This window comes from Chelonoidis abingdonii, chromosome 7, assembly GCF_003597395.2.
Source record: "Chelonoidis abingdonii isolate Lonesome George chromosome 7, CheloAbing_2.0, whole genome shotgun sequence".
NCBI lineage: Eukaryota > Metazoa > Chordata > Testudines > Testudinidae > Chelonoidis > Chelonoidis abingdonii.
The window spans coordinates 46,684,881-46,709,613 of record NC_133775.1 but is presented as its reverse complement, the minus strand read 5'-3'; the positions used below and the strand labels follow the sequence as shown (position 1 = coordinate 46,709,613).

The 24,733-nt window shown below is 39.9% G+C and overlaps 1 protein-coding gene across 4 annotated transcripts in view; it reads right to left on the bottom strand.

Annotated features, from left to right (window-relative positions):
* KCNT2 (potassium sodium-activated channel subfamily T member 2) overlaps nucleotides 1–24,733 on the bottom strand; it is a 289,822-nt gene that overhangs the window by 153,124 nt on the left and 111,965 nt on the right. For all 4 annotated transcript variants that reach the window (XM_075067853.1, XM_075067855.1, XM_075067854.1 and 1 more), the window contains exons 10-11: nucleotides 6,404–6,584; nucleotides 4,360–4,524 (exon numbers count right to left, since the gene is read on the bottom strand). In XM_075067853.1, the coding sequence (XP_074923954.1) occupies nucleotides 4,360–4,524; nucleotides 6,404–6,584 (346 nt within the window). The remainder of the gene's footprint in view (nucleotides 1–4,359; nucleotides 4,525–6,403; nucleotides 6,585–24,733) is intronic.

Here is a 24,733-nt window from a genome sequence, read left to right as displayed (position 1 = left end):
GCTGTTAACGCTCAAGAAAGTGATCCTAGAGTCATTGTGGATAGTTCTCTGAAAACATCCACTCAATGTGCAGCAGCAGTCAAAAATGCTAGCAATGTTAGGAAGCATTAGGAAAAGGATAGAAAATGACAGTAAATATCATAATGGCGCTAAATAAATCTGGTACGCCCATGCCTTCAATACTATGTGCAGTTCTGGTTGTCACATCTAAAAAAAAAAATATTAGAATTGAAAAAGTAGAGAATGGCAAGAAAAATGATTAGGGATATGCAATAGTTCCTATAAAAGGAGAGACTAAAAAGCTTGGAAAGGAGATGGCTGAGGAGCAATATGATAGACGTCTATAAAATTATGATTGGTGTGGAGAAAATGAATAACTGTTGTTTACACCTGCACATAACACACATAATAGGCATCACTTAATGAAATTAATAGGCAGCAGTATGACAGGGTGCCGGGCAAAGGGTTGCTGATTCAGCCCTGTAACACCAGTTCCCATTTAGGGGAATAAATCAGAGCTGGCAAGATATAACCTGGCCCTAATTGGGGGAGCAGAGACAGATTTCACCTAATTAGCCTGGGGCTGTATAAAAGCCTCAGGGGATGTAAGAAAGAGAAAAGGCAGGGAGTGGAAGCAGGGAAGTAGCTCTTCTCTCCCTCCCTCCCTCCCTCCCGCAGATGGTGAAGGGCCAACTGTTTTTACTGAAAAAATGATGAGAACAAGCCTGTGAATAAACTGCACCAGTGGTTACTAACCTCAGGGTCTCAGAGTGTCTTTGTGGACCTAGCAGAGGCAGAAGCCAAGGGGGACTCTGATACATGTAGAGGCCTGTCCAGGATCCCGTACTAGAGCAAGTTTTTGGCAGCCTGGAGATGGAGGAGACCCTGCAATGGCTGGTCAAACAGCAGGAGGAGGTTCAGAAGTCAATGCAGAGTTTTCAGCAAGCCCACCAGCTGGAGAGTTAGGCCTTGCTCACCTAGCAGCAAGAACAGCAGAAAAGCCTGCAGGACTTCATTTGGGAGCAGGCTGGGATCCAGCAGCAGCTCCTGCAGAAAGTGGTGAGTCCCACAGGAGGGGATGGCATTCGGATGCTGGGTTTAGGACTATGTAAAATGGGCCAGACGGATGACCCTGGTGCCTTCCTAGGCAGCTTTGAGTGGGTAGCTGCAGGGGCTGTATATGACAGGGCAACCTGAGCCCTGTGACTGGCTCCCTACCTAGCTGGCAAATCCCAAGCAGCCTACTTGGCCCTAAGTGAAGAGCAGACCAGGAATTATGAAGTGGTAAAGGCAGCCATCCTGGATCGGGTGGGGCTGACCGTGGGGAAGTATTACCAGAAGTTCTAGTTGGCGAGGTGAATGAGGTGTGTGGCCCCAGGCATTCACCCAAAAGTTAATGAACTGGGCTACCCACTGGCTGAGGCTGGATGCACAGACAGTGAGGGAGACTATAGAGGCACTCGTCCTAGATCAGTTTTTACAGGGCCTCCCAGAGAAAATAAAGGTGTGGGTGCAGAGGCACCAATCAAATATGGTCGAGGCGGCTGTAAAGCTTACGGAGGAGTATGCAGAGGTAGACTTCCCCAGGAAGGAGGGACTGCCGAGCAAGGAAGTGGAGACTGGGAGAAGGTCCAGAGAACCTCTGCCCAGGAAAGGCCCAGAGAACAAATGGGAGGACACGCTAGGGTCTCCCATGGGGTCCCGACCAGTTGTCTGCTGGCAGTGCGAATGACCGGGACACAAAAAGGGGGACTGCCTGCCCATGGATTGTGGATGGGCAAAGTTTTTTGTCATTGGGCAAATGCTGGAGGGCAGGAGTGGAAGCTGTCCACTATTCCAGTAATGGTGGGGAGGAAACCCCAATGAGCCCTGGTGGACTCTGCCTCGGTCTGCTATCTGGTAAAACGGAAGCTGGTGAGGCCGCACTGGTGGATTTTGGGTGTTAAGATGGATATAGAATGCGTCCACAGGAATAGGAGGCAAAACCTTATGGTCCAAGTGCCCCATGAGGTTTGGGGCTGGTTTAAGTGGCAACGGGTAGGGGCAGTAAAGAGACTACCTTATATGGTGGTAATGGGTACAGACTGAGACCCCTTCCCAGGAGGGAATGTGGGCCAAGGGAGAATCTCCGAGAAACAGGGTAGAGACCCCTGAGAAGAAAACCCCTAGCCAACAGAGCTTAAGAAGGAAGTTATGGGCGAGATCTCCACCCTACGATCCTCGACCGGAGAGCAAGGCCCGGCGGAGGCCTTTATTAGCAGACACCCCAGAGGAAGAGACCCAGCCTCATTGGATGGGCTTGGGGGACCAGAAGCCCTGAGCCTCTGGGAAGAGGGCTGGGACCAACCCTGAACCCCTGACAGAAAGGAAGATGGGGGGAGTAAACAAGGGAACACCCAGGAGGCTGTGAATGGTGCAAGGCCCTGTGGGCTGTGGTGGAGCTGTGGGGCCATCCACTCCACACACAATGTAGTTTCTGTGGTTGGGGGATGAAGGAATCCCACACGACAAACCCTGGGATTGACCCAAAAGAGAGTAAAGGACTCCCCTGTAGTAGAGGAAGGAGAGGATGCAGAGGTGCAAATCTAGTGTTTGGAGAAGTAGGGGAGGTGTGTGATAGGGTGCTTGGCAAAGGGTTGCCTATTCAGCCCTCTCACACCAGCTCCCATTTAGGGGAATAACCTGGCCCTAATTGGGGAAGCAGAGACAGCTGTCACCTAATTAGCGTATAAAAGCTGCAGGGAAAGGGAGCCAACGGGGGGGGGGGGCACGGCAGAAAGAAAGGAAAAAGGCAGGAGTGGAAGCAGGGAAGTAAACCATCCATCCTTACTGCAGCTAGTGAAGAACCAACTGTACATAGTGAAAACGTGGTAGCAATGGAAGTAATGGGCAACTCTCTTACCACTTCAAAAGTTATTTTTCCTCCCTTGGTATCCTGCTGTTAATTGATTTATCTCGTTCAACTGACCTCACACTTGGTGAAGCACCCCCATCCTTTCATGTATTTATACCTGCTCCTGTATTTTTCACTTCATGCATCCAATGAAGTAGGTTCTAGCCCACAAAAACTTATGTCCAAATACATTTGTTAGTCTCTAAAGGGCCACAAGGACTCCTGGTTGTTCTTACTGATACAGACTAACACAGTTACCACTCTGAAATATGGAAGAATAGGTCCATCAGTGGCTATTAGTCAAGATGGTTAGGTATGCTAGCCATGCTCTGGGTGTCCCTGAACCTCTGAATGCTAGAAGCTCAGACTAAATGACTGGGGATGGATCACTTGATAAATTGCTGTTCTGTTTGCTTCCTCTGAAATATCTGGCACTGGCAACTGTCAGAAGAGAGAATATTGGGCTAGATAGACCTTTGGTTTGACCTAGTATGGGCATTTTGTTCTTAATCAGCCTGTGAATTTAGATCAGTTTGGATTTTTTTTTCATTCTGTTATTGTTGAATGGTGCTGTTATCAGGCCATAAAGTTTAAAAGGTTGCATTTTATTTTGCCCATTAATTAATCATGTACAGTGCCATATGTGCTTTAGCAAGAGGTAGCAATGTATTTTAGTAAGACAGTGCCATAGTAGTCCATACTAAAGCCCACTAATAATATATTTTTAACAATTTGTCATAATGGAACCAAAATTCCAATACACTTTACCCAGAGATGATTGTGAGGATTTAAAGAGAGAAAGTGGGTGAGGTAATATCTTTTATTGGACCAACTTCTGTTGGTGAGAGAGACAAGCTTTTGAGCTTACACAGGGCTCTCCTTCAGATGTAAAACTTTCACAGAGCCAGTTAGGATATAGTCAGCCATATGAAAGACATTTCTTTGTATTTCCTAATTCTTTTAATGCTAATGCTGAGAAACTCCTCATTTGTGAGCAATGTTGACTATCAGGATATGTCCATTGCACTATATCCTGTTCTGTCTTAACTGAAGCAATCACAATTAAGTTTAAAAACTCTCACTGAGTTCAGTGAACCAAGTCCCAGAATAGCAGAAAAACATAAAATGACCAATTTTCTTATCTTTTTCTTTTTACACATCATATTGGGTTAATCAAAAGGAATATTCATGAAATTAGTTGGCTGTAAGATAACTGGTATAAATCAAAGTAATTCGACTCTGTGAGACACAAGCATATTTCTGTCTGTTTAATCCAATTTAGATCAGTTTAAAATGAATGCATCCAGTACTTGTTCTGAGCTACTTCTTGCAATTATACTTTCTTCAGTCAGTCAGTCATTCTTTAATTCAGACACACACATTACAGACCATTTCTGAAGATTGTCTGCAAGTTACCAATGTCTAACTGAATTTCTTATTTTTTTATTCTTGCATTGTAAATATACCTGCAGTCTGGGATGAGCATAGAACTCATTTAAGAAATCCATAAGCAAGTCAATCTTCAGGGAGCTGACACACAGCACCACATGTTTCTCTGTCTGAGCTCTGTGTCGACTGTAGTTACCCCCAGACTTCTGTCTCTCCATCCACAAATAAGCCAGCTGTTCAAACTGCAATATATTGTTAAATGTGAATGAAATACATATAAGCAGCTGTGCAATATACACATCTTTATCAGTATGAGTTAATTATATTTTATGCTTTAGGGTATCCATTCATTTAATTAAAGACACACTTAGAATCCCCACCCTTTGTCTTTGTTTCTTTCCAAGAGCAGCAGTTTACAACCAAGCAGATGGGATGGCACAATAATACATCAATAGACCAAACTCAAGCATTCAAAAATCATAAAGTTGAGTTAAATCATGAGATTATTTAAATGTATTTTTTCTGGTATTTGAGCCTTTAGGGTTTATTTGTAATTTACATGACACCAAGAGATGAGACTGTAAGAAAAACATTGATATATTACTTATGTAGATGGAACAATGCCTCAGCTTCTCCCCATAGATTTTTAAAAATCTAAAGTTGGCAACACTTGATACGATGATGTCTGCATATTATTTCTTACTGTCTGATCTGTACCTTAAATATTGGCATCACTTAAACGTATGCTAATAGAAACATGTTCTGTCCCTGCTGCTCCTGGAGAACTGCTGGTTTTTTTGGTATTGACCATTGCATCTGTTGAAGTCAGGGCTGCCCGGGGGGGCGGGGGGCCAAGTAGGGCAATTTGCCCCAGGCCCCGCAGAGGCCCCTATGAGAGTTTTTTGGGGCCACTGGAGCGGGGTCCTTCACTTGCTTTGGGGGCCCTGAAAAACTCTTGTGGGACCCGGGCCCCTGGAGCTTCCTCCTCTCCGGGTCATTGTTGTCGGCAATTCGGCGGCAAGGAGTCCTTCTGCTCCGGGGTGGAAGGACTCCCCGCCGCCAAATTATAGACTAAGACCCGGCACTTTGGCAGCGGGTCCCGCTTTGGCTGTAATTCGGCGGCGGGGGGCCCCCGCCGTGGGTCTTTGGGGCACTTCAGCGGCGGGTCCTGGAGCAGAAGAACCCCCCGCCGTCGAATTACCGCCACAGTGGGGGCCCCCCACTGCCAAAGACCCCAGGCCCCCTGAATCCTCTGAGCAGCCCTGATTGAACTGAACTTCAGTAAGTGGCACTTTTCCCTCTACCATCTTAATCAGTATCCCGCAGTTCACAATAAATTCTGCTTTGAGATCCTAGTAAAGGGAAATCTAGGGATCAATATGATATGCAATGTATCTGGACTAATTAAATACATAAAAGCATTACTTCAATGGACTAATGTCCACATGTTTTATATACAGTTAGTACCACTAATACACCATGCCTATACCATTTCAATTTCGAAGCTCCTTACAAGCTAGCTAATATTCACAACAATCCAATGAGACCAGAGTGTTTTCTTATCCACGTTCTACTGAGGCAAAGATGTCAAGTGATTCAGTGTCAGAGCCATGATAAGAACTGGCCCCCTGTCCTGTGCTCAGACCAGAACACGAAGCCCTTGTCTCCCATTGAGGTGTCACTCTGAAGAAGAAAGAACTAGGGGAAAATGCTAGGAATAGATAAGTGTCTTGGGAAAGCTTTGGCTGCTGGTTAGTTTTGCTGCTATTATTTAAGTTCACAATAAAGGTAAATCCCACCATAAGGGTAAATTTGGACAACACATCATGCTTGTATGTTCTTTGGTGTCTGATGGGAGCCAGCAGCTTCTACAAGGATTTGAAAACTTGTTAGCTCCTCTCATTTTAGCATATAAAACCATATGCACATTTATTTTACAAACAAGAAGACAAAGAAGAAAGCTCCAGCTCTGCATAAAATGAAGAAGCATACAAGATGGTGTACTTTTTTTGTATATATTACATACACAGTAAGGACAATTGCAAGATATACTTCAAGATAATACAGTCTTTTCCCCAAAACTTCCCCATCTCTTCCAAATGGAAAACAATCAGAGTTTACCTGTATGGGCAACACCACAAGGGCAACACAGATCATAATGACAACCAGCAGTTTTGAAGGCCAGATCTTGGGTGTAACATCCCCAAAGCCCACAGTGGAAAATGTCACTATGCAGAAATAAAGGGAGTCAAAGAGAGTCAACTTGTTTCCTGCTCGCTCCAGATGCTGAATTCCGCAAATACTATGTAAAAAAGAATGAATAAAGAAATGAAAAATAAAACTAGTACCTGGAATAAATCCAAAGTGTTATGATTCTCTTACTAGCAAGGAGAATTATTTTCTGCAAATGCATATATTACTTAGCAAAGAAGAGAAAATGTTCACGTTCAAAGCAAAAATCTTTTTAAAATTGTATTTAAATGTCATTTATTCATAATAAAGTTCTAACTGTTATCTTGGAATAAGGATAAAATGATAGTGCTAGTGATGGTAAGTTTTGATTAATGGTCGGCAGCAAAAAGTAAGATATGTTATAGATAACAGGATGTACCGACATTTTTTTTCTAATACCAGAACAAAATAAATAGTATATAGCTGCACTATTGTAATCTTCAGAGTTTTTAAAACCATCTTTTTTTTGTTTTTGCAAAAATAATTTGTGACCAAGAAACTGTGTATAATTTCATTACATTTGCCATTCTTTATCTTGGATTATACCTCTTTGGGTAGCAAGAGAACATAAGAATGGCCATACTGGGTCACACAAAAGGCTCATCCAACCCAGTATCCTGTCTACCAACAGTGACCAATGCCAGGTGTCCCAGAGGGAGTGAACCTAACAGGCAATGATCAAGTGATCTTTCTCCTGCCATCCATCTCCATCCTCTGACAAACAGAGGCTAGGGACACCATTCCTTACACATTAATGGACTTAACTTCCATGAATTTATCTAGTTCTCTTTTAAACCCTGTTATAGTCCTAGCCTTCACAACCTCCTCAGGCAAGGAGTTCCACAGGTTGACTGTGTGCTGCGTGGAGGAGGAACATCCTTTTATTTGTTTTAAACCTGCTGCCCATTAATTTCACTAGGTGGCCCCTAGTTCTTATATTATGGGAACAAGTAAATAACGTTTCCTTATTCACTTTCTTCACACCACTCATGATTTTATATACACCTCTACCCTGTTATAACCCCACTTGATATAACACAAATTCGGATATAATGTGATAAAGCAGCACTCTAGGGGGACAGGGCTGTGCGCTCTGGTGTATCAAAGCAAGTTCAATATAACACGGTTTCACCTATAACTCGGTAAGATTTTTTGGCTCCCGAGGACAGCGTTATATCAAGGTAGAGGTGTACCTCTATCACATCCCCCCTTAGTCTCCTCTTTTCCAAGCTGAAAAGTCCTAGCCTCTTTAATCTCTCCTCATATAGTACCTGTTCCAAACCCCTAATCTTTTTAGTTGCACTTCTCTGAACCTTTTCTAATGTCAGTATATCTTTTTTGAGATGAGGAGACAACATCTTTATGCAGTATTCAAGATGTGGGTGTACCATGGATTTATATAAGGGAAATAAGATATTCTCTGACCCTTGGGGAACACCACTAGTAACCCCTCTCCATTCTGAAAATTTACGAATGTAAGCTAGTGGAATGTTGAAATCTAGATTTTTTTATGGGGGTCTGGGATTAGTTAGCTAATAGGTACAGATCAGGATAGCTTATGGCATTATCTTATGTAGCCTAACAATATCTCATGCTAATTTGATGCTGCATGGAGAAAACATGGTCTATTTTTGGTATAAATTAACTTCAAATCATGGGATGTCAGCTCTACCAACTTGGAGGCTGTTCCTTGATTTCTTGGTGAGCAACTGCATATTTCAGTTTTCAGTGCTAACTACACACCAAATTAAATGCCTTCATGACAATTCTCAAATCTGAGGGGCTCAGTTCACCCCTCAGTTAAGCAGATACAGCTCCTCCCAATTACATGGTATTTCAGACATTAAGGACATCCCTAGCACTTCCATTTAGATGTGTGTTGTTTTACACTTCCCTTGCACGGTGGGGATTGAGATTTGTAATGTTTCCCCATAGTGTCATCATTCTGTTGAAATATAGTTTCCTCCTAAACTTTCTGTTTGATGCTTAAAACAATGTTTCAAACTTATCTCCTTGTCTTTGATTCTTCTTCTTTCTCCATTCCCCCTCTTTTCCTTTTCCTCTGACTGCATTTTCTTATTTTCCCACTAAATCTGTCCCTTCCCTATTTTCCAAACCCCGCCTCTTCTCCATTCCATTTGTCTTGTTCCTGCCCTCATGGATCCTCTCTCCTGCCTCAAGGATGGAGCTAAAATGCTAGAGTTCTAGCAGGTACATCATCTAATCCTGCCCTGAATCCTAGTACTAAGCTTTGGGCTTCAATTATGTCTTGGGGCAATGAGTTCTGCAAGTTAATTATGCATTGTGTTTTTAAAATGGTTCTAAATTTGTTGCCTTTCAATTTAATTCAATATCACCTTGCACTTGTATTATAAGCACAAATAAATGGGAGCACATCTTACCTTTATAAAATGTATCCAAGGATACAAAATTTAAAGGCAGTTTCTACTACCCTGACTCATGCTGAGTAGTACCTGACTCTGTGAGTAGTCCAGCTGAACTCAACAGGGCTACATGTGGAATATGGTTCTATTAATTGTAAGTAAGAATGGCAGAACCTGGTCCTTAGGTTTGTTTGTTTTTCAGTTTACTTTCATATTGATTTGGGTGCCTTTAAAATGTCTGAAAGATTTCTACTGGTTACAATGAGCTTCCCAAATTCAAAGATAGGGATTATCTGTGAATTTAGCAGAATCCTTTAAACCAGTGGAGCTCTTTAACTGCACCTGCTGTACAGAGCATCTCTGAGCTTGCATATTAGTGGTCCCATCCTCCTAGGAGGCTGTTGACTGTCTATCTATTTTAAAGGTAATTTCTAAATAATGCTATATTTCTCAGTCATAATTCTTCTGTACATCAAAGATGATTTCTTGGCATAGGGTATCTCATTGGCCACAATTGACCATTATGAACTCCCAGGTAAAAAACCTTTGATCATCAGGCAGGCCCTGTGTTTATAACAGTGTTAGCAGTTCTTCTTCTGTTCTCCAGAAATAATTTACTAGTGGGCAGTAGCATTTCCATAACATATGGATGAGATCCCCAGTTTCCTCTTCACTGTTCTAGCATTTGTATTTTTCACACATCCCAAAATGTTCTGAAGATGATTTTTTGTTGGATAAGTTTCAGCCTTCAGTCATTGGCTGAATTTGTATTCCTACACACTTTGTTCCAGATTTTTTCACTGAGGTGGTAGTTCAGATCTTTCCTCCACATTCTCATTAGTTTGTGCCTTTTCAGTTTTAGTTATAGGAAAGAATTGTTGAAGCAGTACTTTTCTGTCTTTATAACAGGTTCTGAAAAGTTAATAAAGGGGACTGTGGAAATGCCATTCCAGTGAAGATGGATAGTTAACTTTCCTACCTTAGATCAATTATAAGTTTTAATCATAGACTCTGTTGTTTAGTCTGTTTGGGTCAGGAATGTTTTAGTGTTATTCTTAAAAACTGGAGTACGCACAGAGAGATCCATTTATGGAAATATGGGCTATTATAATGTTAAAATCATCGCTCCCTTACTTTGCATATGTCTTGGCATCCACAGTGTGATTTCAAGCTCTTTGCTTTTAGCACTGGCTGCTCCAAGGCTTTGCTGTTATTGAACAAAGTTCACCAGGTGCTGAGATCCTACACTATACCTTGTGCATTTTTTAAGCCTGATAGTGGGGCTTGACCTTGACCTCAGAGTGAAGCATCAAAAGGGCTGTGTGATTAGCATAGACCTAGTGGCCCAAATCTTACCACGTAGAGGTATACTAGAGCTATAGCTTCTACTCCAGCCCATAGGCTAGAATGCATGTTTGTTGGTGGACTGTGTTGCAGCTCCACTATGGTGATCTATATATGCCATTCTGGTTCTGAAAGAGTTAACTGGAATGGGAGAGTCAGATTAACCCCCTTACTCACACTGGAGGCTGGGCCAGGGCCAGTTAAGGGTGAGACCCAGCTGAGGAGGAGCTGGGTGGTGATTACAAAGCCAGGAAACTGGGAGCAGAAGGAGATTGTAAGGAGAAAAGGAAGGAACTCTGCTGTCCCTCTCTTGGCACTAGCAAATGGAGTGACTGGGAGGATCAAGGAGGAAGTCCAGGGGAAAGTAGGCTCTTACATCCTCTTTTGAGTAGGGAAGTCTCTCAGGAGGCCAGGAGAGACAAGAAGAAGCTGCTAGGGTAGAACAAACTCTGATGGTGAACCCTGATAAAAGAGCAGGATTGGGACTTCTAGGGAGAGAGTCCTGGTAAGTGTTCAGTGGAGAGCAGAGCAGGGGAACTTAAGAAGCATCAAAGGTTAATTGTAGAGGACAGAAATTGATTTATTTGTACTTCTGGTTTGGGATTTTGTTGGGGGATTTCAGAGGAGAGCTCTGTTGACAGGCTACAATAAGAAGAAATCCAGGCTGGCAGCAGAAAGGTGTCCAACAGAGCAGACTTTAGCTGCTAGTTATAGGGTTCCTCACCTGGAATCCAGTGTAATGGCAGGGCTTGGATTTTCCTTCCAGCTACTGGGGAAGGTGATGTGTAATCCTGACATAAAAGAATGACTTCTGAGAGCCTTGAGATGCAAAGATCACTGGGCTGAGAGCTGGCGTGAAGACTTAATGTATGGACATTGGACTCCTGTTGTGTGGGACTTCATTAACCCAGAAGGAGTAGAATTAAAATGTTACCTGGCCATAGGGCCAAGTTGTGATAAAAGACAGGCCACCATAGGACTGGTGGGAGCACTATACAGGAAAGAACTTCTATGCTATTCCACACTCAGCCAGAAGGTAGGGCACTAGTGATGAAGGTGCAGTTCAACATCCATGGATTGCTTTTGAATTCTGGTGGTGGCATACAATTTTATAGACAGTTATTCAATGTTTTTCAATGGAAAGGCTAAAAATCACCCTTTCTACTTTCATTAATTGACCATATGCACTAAAGTGAAAGTTCTAGAACATCTTTAAGATTGTGGTTTTTTTGTTTTTTTTTAAAGACTTTCGTTTTTGTGAAGGGAATGCTTTCTTGCTCTTCCCTGTGAGTCCCACTAACAATCATTTTTTTTAGAAATAATTCAGATAGGAAGACCTGAATCTTGGTAAGAGGTTTTAGCGTATTAACATTATACTGTAATGAATTTTAGTTGTCCCCTCTACCCAAATCAATTATCTTGATTGAGCATAACCACAATCAAGAATACATTCACTGAAATTCTTGCCCATTGAAATCAATAAGAATTTTGCCATTGACTTCAATGGAGCAAACATTTCACCTTCTGTCTCCAATCATATCATTTTATCAGAACACCAGACATTCCCTCAAGCTATCATAATTATTTTGGCCTAAGTCCTCAGAGGTATTTAGGAGACTAAGAGCTTAACTCCCATTGATTAAATACCTTTTGAGGATCTGGGCCTTTCTGCCTGATCCAATGCCCACTAGTGTGAAGGGGAAATCCAAAGCAATCTTTGGATCAGACTTTTTGAGTGCTCTTGTGAGGTGTCAGGTGCCCTCATGTCTCACTGAAGTCAATGGGAGTTGACTGTGCATAGCACCTTGAAGGATTAAGCCCTTTAGACCTAATATCAAACACTAATAGAGTTCTGCACTCTATTAAGTTTAAGTGTCACCTAATCATGCATCAATCCTGGGACCCAAAATTAAATCAATGCAAAAGGAGGTAACATTAAACTTTCAAACCCTCCTGAAGCAAGAAAAAATATTGTTTAATTTACTGTTGTGGTTGGAATTGCCTTAGTTTTGCTATATACCAGAAAAGTTGCTCACAGCATTGCAGTACAGCTGACTTTCAATAGATGGCTTTGTGGGTTTATAACTGCCAACAAAATTTGTCTATTTCCTCACATATTCCTCCATCACAAATATTATCCTTTAGTTTTTCATCTATTACATCTGAATAAATATATCTCATGCCATGTCCTTATCTAGTCAGGTAATCTTGGTTGGCTACACTTCTGGGAGGGCATAGTGGGAGCTAGTGGTTGATTTGATACTGAAATCTGTAAGAGGCTTAATTACTCAGCTTTCCAAAACTTACGTATATATCTTGCTGCTACCTGAGTGGTTTATGCAACTAATATTTCCAAAAAGTGTGCTGTTTTTCTTACTATATAATGTTAATATTAAGCATTGTTTCAGAAAATAAAAAGGGATAATTTTCAGCTTGTTTATCATATCAATGTTCTGCTTCCTTTTATACATTTAAATATAATACATCAAGCTACAGCTTCATAATGGTTTTTAACTTTTACCACTGAAAAAGATTAAAATGAACAGTAGCATATATTACTCAGCTTTGCTGGTCCAAGACAAACAATAATGAAGAAATCCCTGGCCAGGTCTACTGATCTTAACAGAACAATCATGAAGCAAAAGATTATTGAAACTCGCAATACCTTCCACTGATTCAGAAAACGAGCTATAGTAGTGGCTGATTAGACAGAAAATATCTAACTTAAAAATGTGGGGCCTGATTCCCCACTTTTTTGTAGCAGTTTTATGCTTCTGTAAACTCTGTTTTAATGGAGTTACAGCTTAAATTCTATTGAAATTAATACCGTGAAACCAGTTTCACAGAGGAGACTCAAGCTTTTAATTAGAAAACAAAGACAAAAAAGTCTCAATAAAAGAGATGTATTCCAAAGAGAAACAAATTAAAAAAAAAATAAAGAACAAAACAAAGTACAATTTGGGGATAGCTCAGTGGTTTGAGCATTGGCCTGCTAAACTCAGGGTTGTGAGTTCAATCCTTGAGGAGACCACTTAGGGATCTGGGGCAAAATCAGTACTTGGTCCTGGTAGTGAAGGCAGGGGGCTGGACTTGATGACCTTTCAAGGTCTGTTCTAGGAGATGGGTATATTTACATTATTATTATTTTATTTTATTTTTTTATCTACTATAATTTCAACCAAACAGGAGAAGTTAAAAATGACACCTGTAATCTCTAAAGATTAGGAAAGATCAGATGTGTTTAGATAACCATTTGAACTTTGAAAAGGTCAATGTAATCATTTACTGGAACTTTTATCTATTTCCTGGGAACTGTTTGTGCTTATTTTTCTGTGCCACAACCTTGTCAATCTTTTAAAAAGTACACACCTTGGAACTAGTATGAAACCCAAATAAAAAAAAGATGAAAGTGGAGAACTGCCTAAAGGCACAAAAGAAAAGAATATAACACACACAGGAGTTGATGTCTAACACATAAGAACTAATTTTCCAGACTACAGCAGAAGAAAGGGGAACAAGTTGATTCTGCCTCCTGACTTTAGTGAATGTCCCTGTGTTTCTCGGGGGTGGAAAATGGAAGGGAAGGAAGTTTGGTTTGGGTAAGGTTCCACCAGTCTTCTGCTTTGAGACATCTACAGTAGCTCAAATCTTGGACTAGCCCTCTATGGGAGAATCACCCCATTGCAGTGGATCCCACAATGATGTACACTACACTATTTATTCTCTTTGCAGCCAGCACTGGGAGACTGGTCAGGGAAAAGGAAGCCTGAACAGTGCTTCCCTGCACCCATATATCCTTGACTGTCATTGGCAGCTGCCATAAATTAGAGTAGCCTGAAGGATGCTGTAGTTTACCGCCTGAGACAGGGTTCATATATAGATCCAGTAAGAGAGCGCTAAGGTAGCGTAAAGCCATTTTTACATGCATGCTTTTCCTGAGTTATGCTGTAAAGTCCTCTGTCATAGCCAAGCAATTGGGGGCAATGTTTTTAAACCTGGACCTTATATTTTGAGCTCACTAGACTAATTCAGAACTAGTGCCCTATTGCAACAACTCTGCATTGTTCATATCATTCTGCCATATGTTGTATACAGGAATAGATTACGTAAATAGCTTGTGAAAAATAAAAAGCAGAATGTATGTAGCAGATTTCCATCTAAATTTATGTAATATTCTTACCACAAGGAATATTACAGTTCATAAAACATCTTCCTGCAGAGCAGCTAAACTGTCCAAGTAAAGATACTTAAAATCTCAGTGGAATATGAAAAGACAAGTTTAGTGTTTTTTGTCTGACTTCCACTAATTTGTGAGTATCCTGGAAATAGGAATCAATAACTACTGAGGAGTAAAACAGTCTTCAGGAGGAAATCAGATTTAAACCATGCTGTTGTAAAAGTGTGGGTGGAAAAGCTAATGACAGCAAGGACATTTATATTAGACATTTCAGACATACTTATGTAGTCATTATTTATAATTAATTATTTTTACAGTGCCACTGTGAGTGCCTAGTCCTTGGCAGTTAAATCATTCAGGGGACTCTCAGTGATATACAATCTAAATAATGCAGCAAAGGATTACATTAAAAAAAATTAAGAATGCGGAAGGAGATCCTGGAGGCCAAGAGTTACAACAAGAGCTGGTCAAATAATGAAAAAGAAATTGCAAATAATTCAGCAAAAAAATCAAATTTCATCACAAATTATTTACAGCAAATAATTCAGCCAGCTCTGCATCAGTAAAAGACTTATTGTTCCCATGCATCTTGCTAATAGCAATGCCACCCACATTTTGCAACGAGATGTGATAAATATATTGTGCCTCTTGCTGCCTCAACTTCCCTCTCCTCATTAACCTTTCTCCTCCCAAGACTTATTTTAACATTCCAAATTTGTTTCTGGATGTGGGCAGTTGCAAGAATTTTCCAGAGAGTGGGACATACACCCTCCCTTCCTGTTTTGTGTGTGTTACACTAATTACCAGACTAAAATGCTTAGAAAGGAAACCTTTTGCAGGGAACAGCTAAAAAACAAACCACAGAACTGTGAAGACACTTTATCATCAGATTCTCAGGTATCCATTTAGAAGTAAATAAAACATAATACAATCTCAGCCAATTTCATGATAATCCGTACGCTGCTGCTCAAAAGAACCCACAAACTCTTGGATGTTTAAAGATAGACATCTATATGTTGGCCTTTGTTTTTATAGTGATTCTCCACTTTTTTTTCCCTATAAGAAAAATGTATACGGATACTCTTAGTTATTAATAAATAAATGTATAGTCACTGACTAGACTGGAAATTTGTACAAAGCACTACTAATGAGTATGAGCCAGATGCTACTCTTGTTGAAATAAATGGAAGGTTTTTAACTGACTTCACTGAGGAGTGGGATCTGACCCTAAATGTAAGTATTAGCTTGGTGACTGGGCTTGAAATCGCAATGGATCAAAGCGTACTACAGAACTTTGAGTGTGTGGTAGAAGGGTCTGCACAGCCACTTAGTGTATGAAGGATGATGGACGGGATGATATGATAGGATAGTTTAATTTGGGCAATTGATCTTGGATTATCAGCAGATAAGTCTGCTCAATGGTCTGTGATGGGGTGTTGGATGGGGTTGGATCTGAGTTACTGCAGAGAATTCTTTCCTGAGTGCTGGCTGGTGAGTCTTGCCCACATACTCAGGGTTTAGCTGATCGCCAGATTTGGGGTCGGGAAGGAATTTTCCTCCAGGGCAGATTGGCAGAGGCCCTGGAGGTTTTTTGCCTTCCTCTGCAGCATGGGGCAGGGTCACTTGCTGGTGGATTCTCTGCAGCTTGAGGTCTTCAAACCACAATTTGAGGACTTCAATAACTCAGACATAGGTCAAGGGTTGTTATAGAAGTGGATGGGTAGGGTTCTGTGGCCTGCGTTGTGCAGGAGGTCAGACTAGATGATCATATTGGTCCCTTCTGACCTATGAGTCTATGAGTCTATGACATGCCAGGGTGTAAAACTATAGCACTGCAACATACTGTGCACTAAGACTTTGTAGCCTAGCCCTTAGATGCCACAGGATGCATGTATTGGAAATACCTGGGACAGAATTATGCTGCAGTCCACTTTAATGAAAATATCCCACTGAAACCAATGGGAATTTTCTGTGAGCAAAGGCTTCAGAGATTAGACTGCCAAAGAGCACTGACATTAGACCAAGTTAATCATTTAATTGCCCACCAAGACCATTTGTCATGTTTGCATTATTGATTTTAAAGTTCCAATGAAATCTTCATGTATACAGGATAGGTTTTTCTTTCTTTTCAGGAACACTAGCAGACCACCCTCAGGTTATGGGGGAAAATATGGGACATATCCATGGAGCCAATAACATTTAACATACATGAATTGCAGTAGATGTCTTGGACGAATTGCTAGATATACAAGGCCTCAAAAGTGCACTAATCCTCTGTAAATGTATTGCCTGTCATGTTCTATTATTATTTTGGAAAATATTTTCTTAAAATAAGGGGGAAAGGTCATATTTCAGCCATTGCTAGGTATATTTGACATGGCTAATGACTCCACTCAGCAAGTTCAGTTTGTGTCCAGGGTTCAGTTAATCATGTAGAATAAGAAACAGGAAATTCTTAACTAACGTTTCCCATAGAAGTTGCACCAGAAGCTGATAATGACCTCCCAGGGAATGGAAACTAGGCACTTAAGAAATACTTTGTCTGCAGTGTTGGTAATCTCCAGCTTTAATCAAAGTTTGGAAGAGATCTGTTCTGAAACTTTGCAATCATCCTCCAGGAGAAAAAAAAGAGGTTTTAATTTTTAACTAATCTCCCCCACTGCCAATTTAATATTATGCTTTAAAGGCTCTGGAGCTTCACTGTCAGCTCCAAGAGGCATGGCAAGTGTAATGGGAGCACAGCCATTCCACATCACTTGAATAGTGCAGCAGATCTGCTCGGCTGGCCAGAAAGTCTAATGCCACATTATACCTGATATCAATTGAGTTACATGACTAATTAACTCAGTCAATGGCTCTACCAGATAAATAAATAGTTTAAGCTAACTTATAATTTATTATTTATAGAGAATGTCCTCTGAACTCTGTTTTCTTCAATAATCCACTACTGTGAGTTTTATGATTTGCTCCTGCACAGCCACAATGTGAAGAAATCAACTAACAAAACACATTTCCTGGTATATGCTAATATCTTTTGATGTTGGTGTAAACAAACAAGGAATTAAACAAAAGAAAATAATTTGCTAGGGACCAATAAATTATCAGGAGGATCCATGGGGAATCATATAATAGGAGGAAATTGGTGTTGACAGCCCAATAACTGAATTTTTCAGCTTTTGAATACCAAATGTTTCAATTTTTTGCCAATAATAATAATAAAACCTTCCAATTTTTGGATTGCATTTTGATGAAAATGGAAATTTGTGAATATTTCCATTTTGTTGAAAACCCATTTTCCATCAAACATAGATATTTTGACTAGCTTTAATAGACATGTAAATTCTGAAATTTTATAGTGACAAAAATATAAATTTGAAAAGTATTTAAATCAAGTGGCAGAATTTTTTATTAATGACAGTGCTATGCCTAAACCTTGCACGGGTAGATTTTTAAGCCTATGTGGATCACTTTTCAGTCTCAGGGCGTTAAACAAGGGATTAATAACATAAAAGCAATCCAGTAATAAACTGTAATTATCTACCTCTTCTCCAGTCAGTCTTATTCCATGCAGTACCTTAAGAAGAAACCCACTAAACATATAGCCTTAACCGTTTTTACTCAGCAGAAAAGGAAAGGGTTTGCTTCCCACAAGGATCCTGGTGACTGCAGTGTTATGCACTGAAAACTACTAAGGACTTGCTCCACCAACCCCCAAAATGCACGATATGATGGTCTCTCTCTTAATATTCAGTAAGAGTCATATGAGTTCCTATTAAGCCTTTCCATCTTTTTTTCTGTAACTCTCTTCATCAGAAATTCTGTGTAAAACTCCACATTTTTCAAAGCAGCTTGTCTTTTCACAGACATCTTTTCTCACTTAAAGACATACAACTGTATTGATTTTTGGTTGGGGGGGGACAAACAGGGGATAGGGCAATCCAAAGTGCACCTAACTGAATAGAACGATACCCATTGATTTCACTAGGCTTTGTATCAGGCCTTAATAGCCTAATGGGGTTGCATGAGTTTCTCAAGGAAGCAGCATTCCTCAGAAAGGATACTCCAACAAGTATTTAATAGCATCTCCTTAGGCTAATTTCAGAATTCACAGATGGTGAAATGTTCAGACGCTGATTCTTTTTATTTTAACTAAAAGGGCCACTCCCTGCTACTTCCAGCAGTCTGGCACCATCATGATTGCTTAATCACGCCATCCTCCATGCCCAGTGTTGTCCTCTTCGAAGGACAACTATCTTATTATTCAGCTGTAATGGGTCTACTAGAGCAGTGGTTTTCAGCCTGTGGTCCATGGACCCCTGGTGGTCTGCAGATGATGCCTAAGATTTCCAAAGGGGTCCACACCTCCATTCAAAACGTTTTTTTGTTCAAGTCTGGGTACTTTTAAATCTGTTATAGAATGTCCAGGGAGATTGAAGTGTTCTCCTACTGGCTTTTGTATGTTACCAAAAAAACTTCAAAAACAGACTTCAAAGAGAAACTGCAGAACTAAAATTCATTTGCAAATTTAACACCATTAATTTGGACTTTAAAAGGGATTGGGATGGCTAGCTTACTACAAAAGCAACTTTCCCTCTCTTGGCATTGACACCTCCTCATCAATTATTGGGAGTGGACTACATCCACCCTGATTGAATTGGCCCTGTCAACCCTGGTAAGGTAACTCCCTTCTCTTCATGTGTCAGTATAATTATGCCTGCATCTGTAATTTTCACTCCATGCATCTGAAGAAGTGAGAGTTTTTATCCTCGAAAGCTTACGCCCAAATAAATCTGTTAGTCTTTAAGGTGCCACTGGACTCCTAGTTGTTTTTGTATCAGTTTAGTTACTTTATGGCATTTTGCAGTCAGATTTTTCCATTTCTTATAGGAAACATTAATTCTGATTTCTGGAGAAGACAGGCAAAACTGCACTGGATAAAAGTTAATTATATAATGGCTATTTTGTGTTTTTTCTCTACATTCTCCGGTTTCATTATGAACATTTTCAGATAGCTTTGTTAATAGCTAATGTTTATAACAGCTGAACTTGAAAGATCACATTCTACTAGTAAATCATGTGACTTACAGCAATTGCAGATCTGACTGTTAAACAGAGCAGCCGTGTGGTGAAATGATCATCTTGAATAAATATTTGCTAAAATTGACTGACCCTTCCTGATCATGCTGAGAAAGTAGAAGTAAAGCCATGGTTAAACAAACTCTGGTTAGCGGCATTGCACAAGTACACTGGGATAAATTCTGTCCTCAGGTATATCTAAACAAAAGGACCTGTACTCACATTACTGAATAAGCAATAGCAATCAAGAAATTATGTGTAGTTTCACTGAATGTGTGGCTTTGTATGTACAGTGAACCATAACTGTAAATTCTATAGTATTTAGACTCCGGTTCTGCAAATTCCATGTGTGGATCTTGTGTGTGTTGAGAACCACACGGATTCATAGATTGGTCTAAAGTCATATGACAGGTCAGTGGCAATGCAAGAAATAGAAATGTGTCTCCTGTGCATTAACCACTGAACAATACTCTCAGTGTACAGAGTGACTAAATAGGTAATGTTACACGCATGTGCTTTCTGAGAAGGTATTAGTATATAATCTCACTTTGGCAGTAAAAGCCATGTTGGGTTTAAAGCATCATGGAAGACTTCAGAAGTTTGAAGTCAAATTTCAAATTCAGGAAGTGATTCAGATTTGATATGCTTAGATTATTCATATTGCCTCTTTCAATGTGTTTCAAAATGCCCTGGAGGGTTTGGCAGTACTTAAACAAGCCACCCACACATTAAGTACAGGAGTTAAACAATATAGTTAATTCAATTAACTACTGCAGTGTTCATTTTCCAAATATTTGTTAAGTGTGTGTGTGTAAGGAATCAGTGTAATTAACTTATATAGATTCCTGACACAAATCAAGAGGAAGGATGCATTATTTAGGATATCATAAGTTGACTTTCTGGCAACAAAATATATAGTGCAGAACCAAGTCTTGGTTGTAGAATTGTGCTCAAGATGTAAACTCTGACTGAAAAAACAACCATGTTTCTAGCCCTTATGGTTGCAAATCGTAAAATGTGAACTGATTGCAAATTAATACACTGATGTCTGCAGCAATAGCTCTGAGCAGTGTGGGCTGCTCCATTAATGTCAATGCGATGTCATTTTTTGAAATTTTAAATATGACAGTCTCTCCTATTGAAACTGTTGCATTTTGTATACATAATTCAATATTCATTGGATCACAGAGACCAGCTATATAGTCCAGTGGTAAAGGCACTCACCTGAGATATGGAAGTACAAACTCTCGCTCCAAAACAAGCAGAGTAAGGATTTGAAAACTAGTCTCCCCCATCCAGGTAAGTGTACCTAGCCAGTAGGCTATCATGGATGTGGCTTTGGGGGAAGAAGGTGCTGCCCTGCCTTAGGTGCCTAACTCCAGGAGAGGGTTATGGCTGTGAATTCCAAGAAGAGATAAGCATCTTCTTTCAGCCCACAGTTAGGGCCCTAACTACCTTTAAGGTGTGTGGTTTAGGCCTTGCCCCCTCTCATCAGCATTTCTTACTGGCTAGCTTAGGCAGCTCCCTGCTCAGCTTCTTGGCTTCTGGAATCCCTTTCTTAGGGGGCCTAAACTCTCCCTATGCATTATATAGGGAGCCAGGGCACCTAACCTGGGCTAAAGATTCCACTGGGCATTGTGGATCTAGCCCACAGTTGCTTTCCCACCCTTTCCTCAGCAGGCACTGTTCCATCTCACATAAGGATCTGGCCTGGTAATATTATGACCCATTTAAGGAGTGGAAAGATTATTTACTCCCTGGTCCCACAAGGCACCTCTACAAAGATTCTTCTTGTGAGGAAATTTACCTTTTCCTTTGCCCTAATTCTCAGATGCTGTCTACCTAGTATATGACATCTGTCGGTCACCCATCAGTATAGTGCCTATGATCAGAGGCGGCTCCAGGCAACAGCCTGCCAAGCACATGCTTGGGGCGGCAAGCCATGGGGGGGCGTTCTGCCAGTCACCACGAGGGCAGCAGGCAGGTTACCTTCGGCAGCATGCCTGCGGAGGGTCCGCTGGTCCCGTGGCTTTGGCGGACCTCCTGCAGGCGTGCCGCCAAATCTGCAGAACCGGGGACCTCCCACAGGCAAGCCGCGGAAGGCAGCCTGCCTGCAGTGCTTGAGGCAGCAAAATACCTATGATACTGGCCTCATGTAATGTAGGGAGGATGGTTGTTGGGTAATCAGAGAGTAGTGGTGGTTAGTTTTGTATAATTTTGGGGGGTGTATATAGTAATCTGTAGATTATGCTCATGTTGTCAGTTATTAATGCTTTGGGGACACTGTACTAAATGGGGAAAATAGTTATTTAATATTTCAGACTAAAGGAATGACAAATTGCCTAGAAGTCAAGACATGACAAGGGAAACAAGAATGAAAACCATAGATGGTAATGTACTAACCAACATTTGGAACCGCCAATTAAAATAAGAACTGAATTGAGGAGACTCCTTTGTTTCATTGTCCCACTAATCTAGACTGTGGGTTTTTTGTTGTTGTTTTTTTTGGGGGGGGGCATTCAGCAGTGAAATCTATTAACTATTTTTCCCATTATGAAATTGAAATCCTCTTTGCACTTTCAGTTTTAGCCAAACTATTTGAGTTCACCACCACAGTGCACACAGGTGCATTGAGATAGGTATGTCTCTGTTATTCCTATGAAATGCTACAAACTTCTGTGATAATAAGAAATGCTTGACCTAAAAGCCTCCTCGTTTGAATGAAGGATGGAACAGTGAGTCTGCAACTTCCCCTGTGCAGCCCGATCCAGTTTCTATTTTATTGACTTTTTATTCTGCAATATTGTCTTCTGCACCCAAAATAGTTCGTGTACTTGAGGATCTGTCCATTCTGTAATGGACCATTTTTAACTTCTTTAAATTCTTTGTACTTGGATTTTTAATTATTCGGATCAGTGTGCAAAGCTGTGACAGGTGCTTTCAATAAAATAAATAAAACACAAATGAAGAAATGTATATTTAAATCCTGGAAGTGTCTTTGCGATCCATACAAACCACCCAGTGCATTATGGAATATCTACAGTGAATCAGGAAATACCAAGAGGTTTTCACACATTTGAAAAAAAGATGTATTTCTGTGCTGAATTCACACCCAGAAGCTGGTAATATCAGGGCAGAAATCTGTATTTAACTTAGTTTTTACATTGTAGTTCAACTTTAAAGGAGAATATTAGCAAACCAAAGAGACTTTGGGGGAGGGATTAAACATTCTTAATAAAAGCAAAGTGACATTGCAAAATTTGACATCACCATTCTCCCAAATGTCTGTCTATTTGAAATCTTTTTTAAATCTCTTCTATATAAGATACTTACAGAGAAATGTACTCGCCTTGGGTTATAAAACCTTTCAATTATAAAAGCATTGTTATTTGATTATTTTTGATTACAGATAAAGTACTGAGAGGCCCAAGGCTTATAGAAGATTACAGCTGCAGTTAAGAAAATGACAACATTAAATTGAGCCGTTAATCTTTTTGAGAAGAATTATATGTTGCCTTTTCAAAAGGATTAAAAGGCAAAAAAGTTAATGAAATACTGAGAACTGTAATAATGGGTCAGATTCTCAGATGGTGAAAACCAACATAACTCCATTGATTTCAATGGAGAGAGATACATTTCCACCTACTGAGGCACTTCTTCAAAGTGCTCGCACTGTTATCTGTAGCCCACCACTATCTGGTATAATATGAGGGAATGCAATATATTCTCACTGTTTTTAAGAATACCTAACAGAATTAAAATGACTGTTCCAAGCTATCTAACTAAACTTAATTGCAAATATGATTTCCAAAGTATAAATTGTGGGGTTTAAAAAATGTTTGTACACCATCTATTGACTGCAACTGCAAACTGATTTAAAGGTGGTATCTTACTACATCAATCACCTTGTTCTTGGAAAGTTTTAAAACTGTTAAGTTTGGATATGAATTTTTTTAAGGAAATTTGTTTGAATCATAAAAGTTTGACTGCTAAAAGCTAGTGTGTTTTTTTTAAAAAAAAATCACAACACACTGAGTATTCTGAGATTCACAATTGAGTTACGTCCACTATTAGGAGAACCACTTTTATTCTGAGAGCCTGATTTACATCCTTATATTCATTTTTGTGCCATATGGCTTGTCTGAAAAAGATTTGACTCATGCAGATCTCTTCAGAGCCTCTCCAAAACACTGAAGGCTTCAACTGGAGTGAATTACTAAAGAGTTAATTTAGTTGTTCTTGCCTTGTCAGCTATAGCTGGTGTGAATTTTATTTCTTTTTGTTGAAAATGAAATGTTTAAAAGAGTTATTTTTACATTTTTTTTTCTTGTGGGAAATGTTCATTGATTTCAAAACAAAACTTTTGCAGAAAATGCACATTTCTGGAAAATTTCAAAACTCTGAATTTCAAAATTTTGTTTCAGATTTTAGTTTTTTCATTTTTATTTATATTTTCCATATACTTTCACTATATATTATGCATAACCACTACTGACAGGTCATACTATGACACAATAGCTGAAATAGTCTTATTTATAATTATTATTTTAAAAGTAATTAAGGGTGGTACTTAACACTGATTAAAAGGTCTTATCTGTGGCAGAATATTTGCATAAAGCAAACACACAAGGTCTTGATTACAACTCAAGTATTGGTTTTGCAAATGCTCCAAAATCCTTCTTTTTGCATTATACAACCAGGTCTAGTTAACACAAAAATCTGAAGGGTGGGAAGATAAACAATTCTATTTTGACTTTCCCTAAACAATTCTTCATATTTACTTTCTTGTTTTCACTGCATAATAATGGGCTTGCAAAATATAGGAGTCTGTCTAATTTGTTGATATTAATACTCTGTAAACTGCAAAGCAAACTAATTAAAAGCACTCATTCTGTATCTCTTGTTTTCACACAAATAAACAATCATTGATTAAGGTTTGTATTATATGTGAGCCATCCATTCTTAATGATAAATGCCTCAAAACAGTTGAAGGTTAATAGAACGTAGTCAATTAAATGCTTTGAATATATTATGGAGCAAAAGAGTTTTGTATAGCATGGTAAAGTCGAGCAGAACAAGAAAATATATCCTGTTATAGGAAATTGTAATGGAATTAATACCATTAAATATCCATGCCCCTTATATGATTTCCTAACCCTTTTGCAATGTCTTGGTGATCATACTGATTTACACAGTGGCTGCAAAATGTAATTAGGCATGGTATTCTGTGCCCAGAGG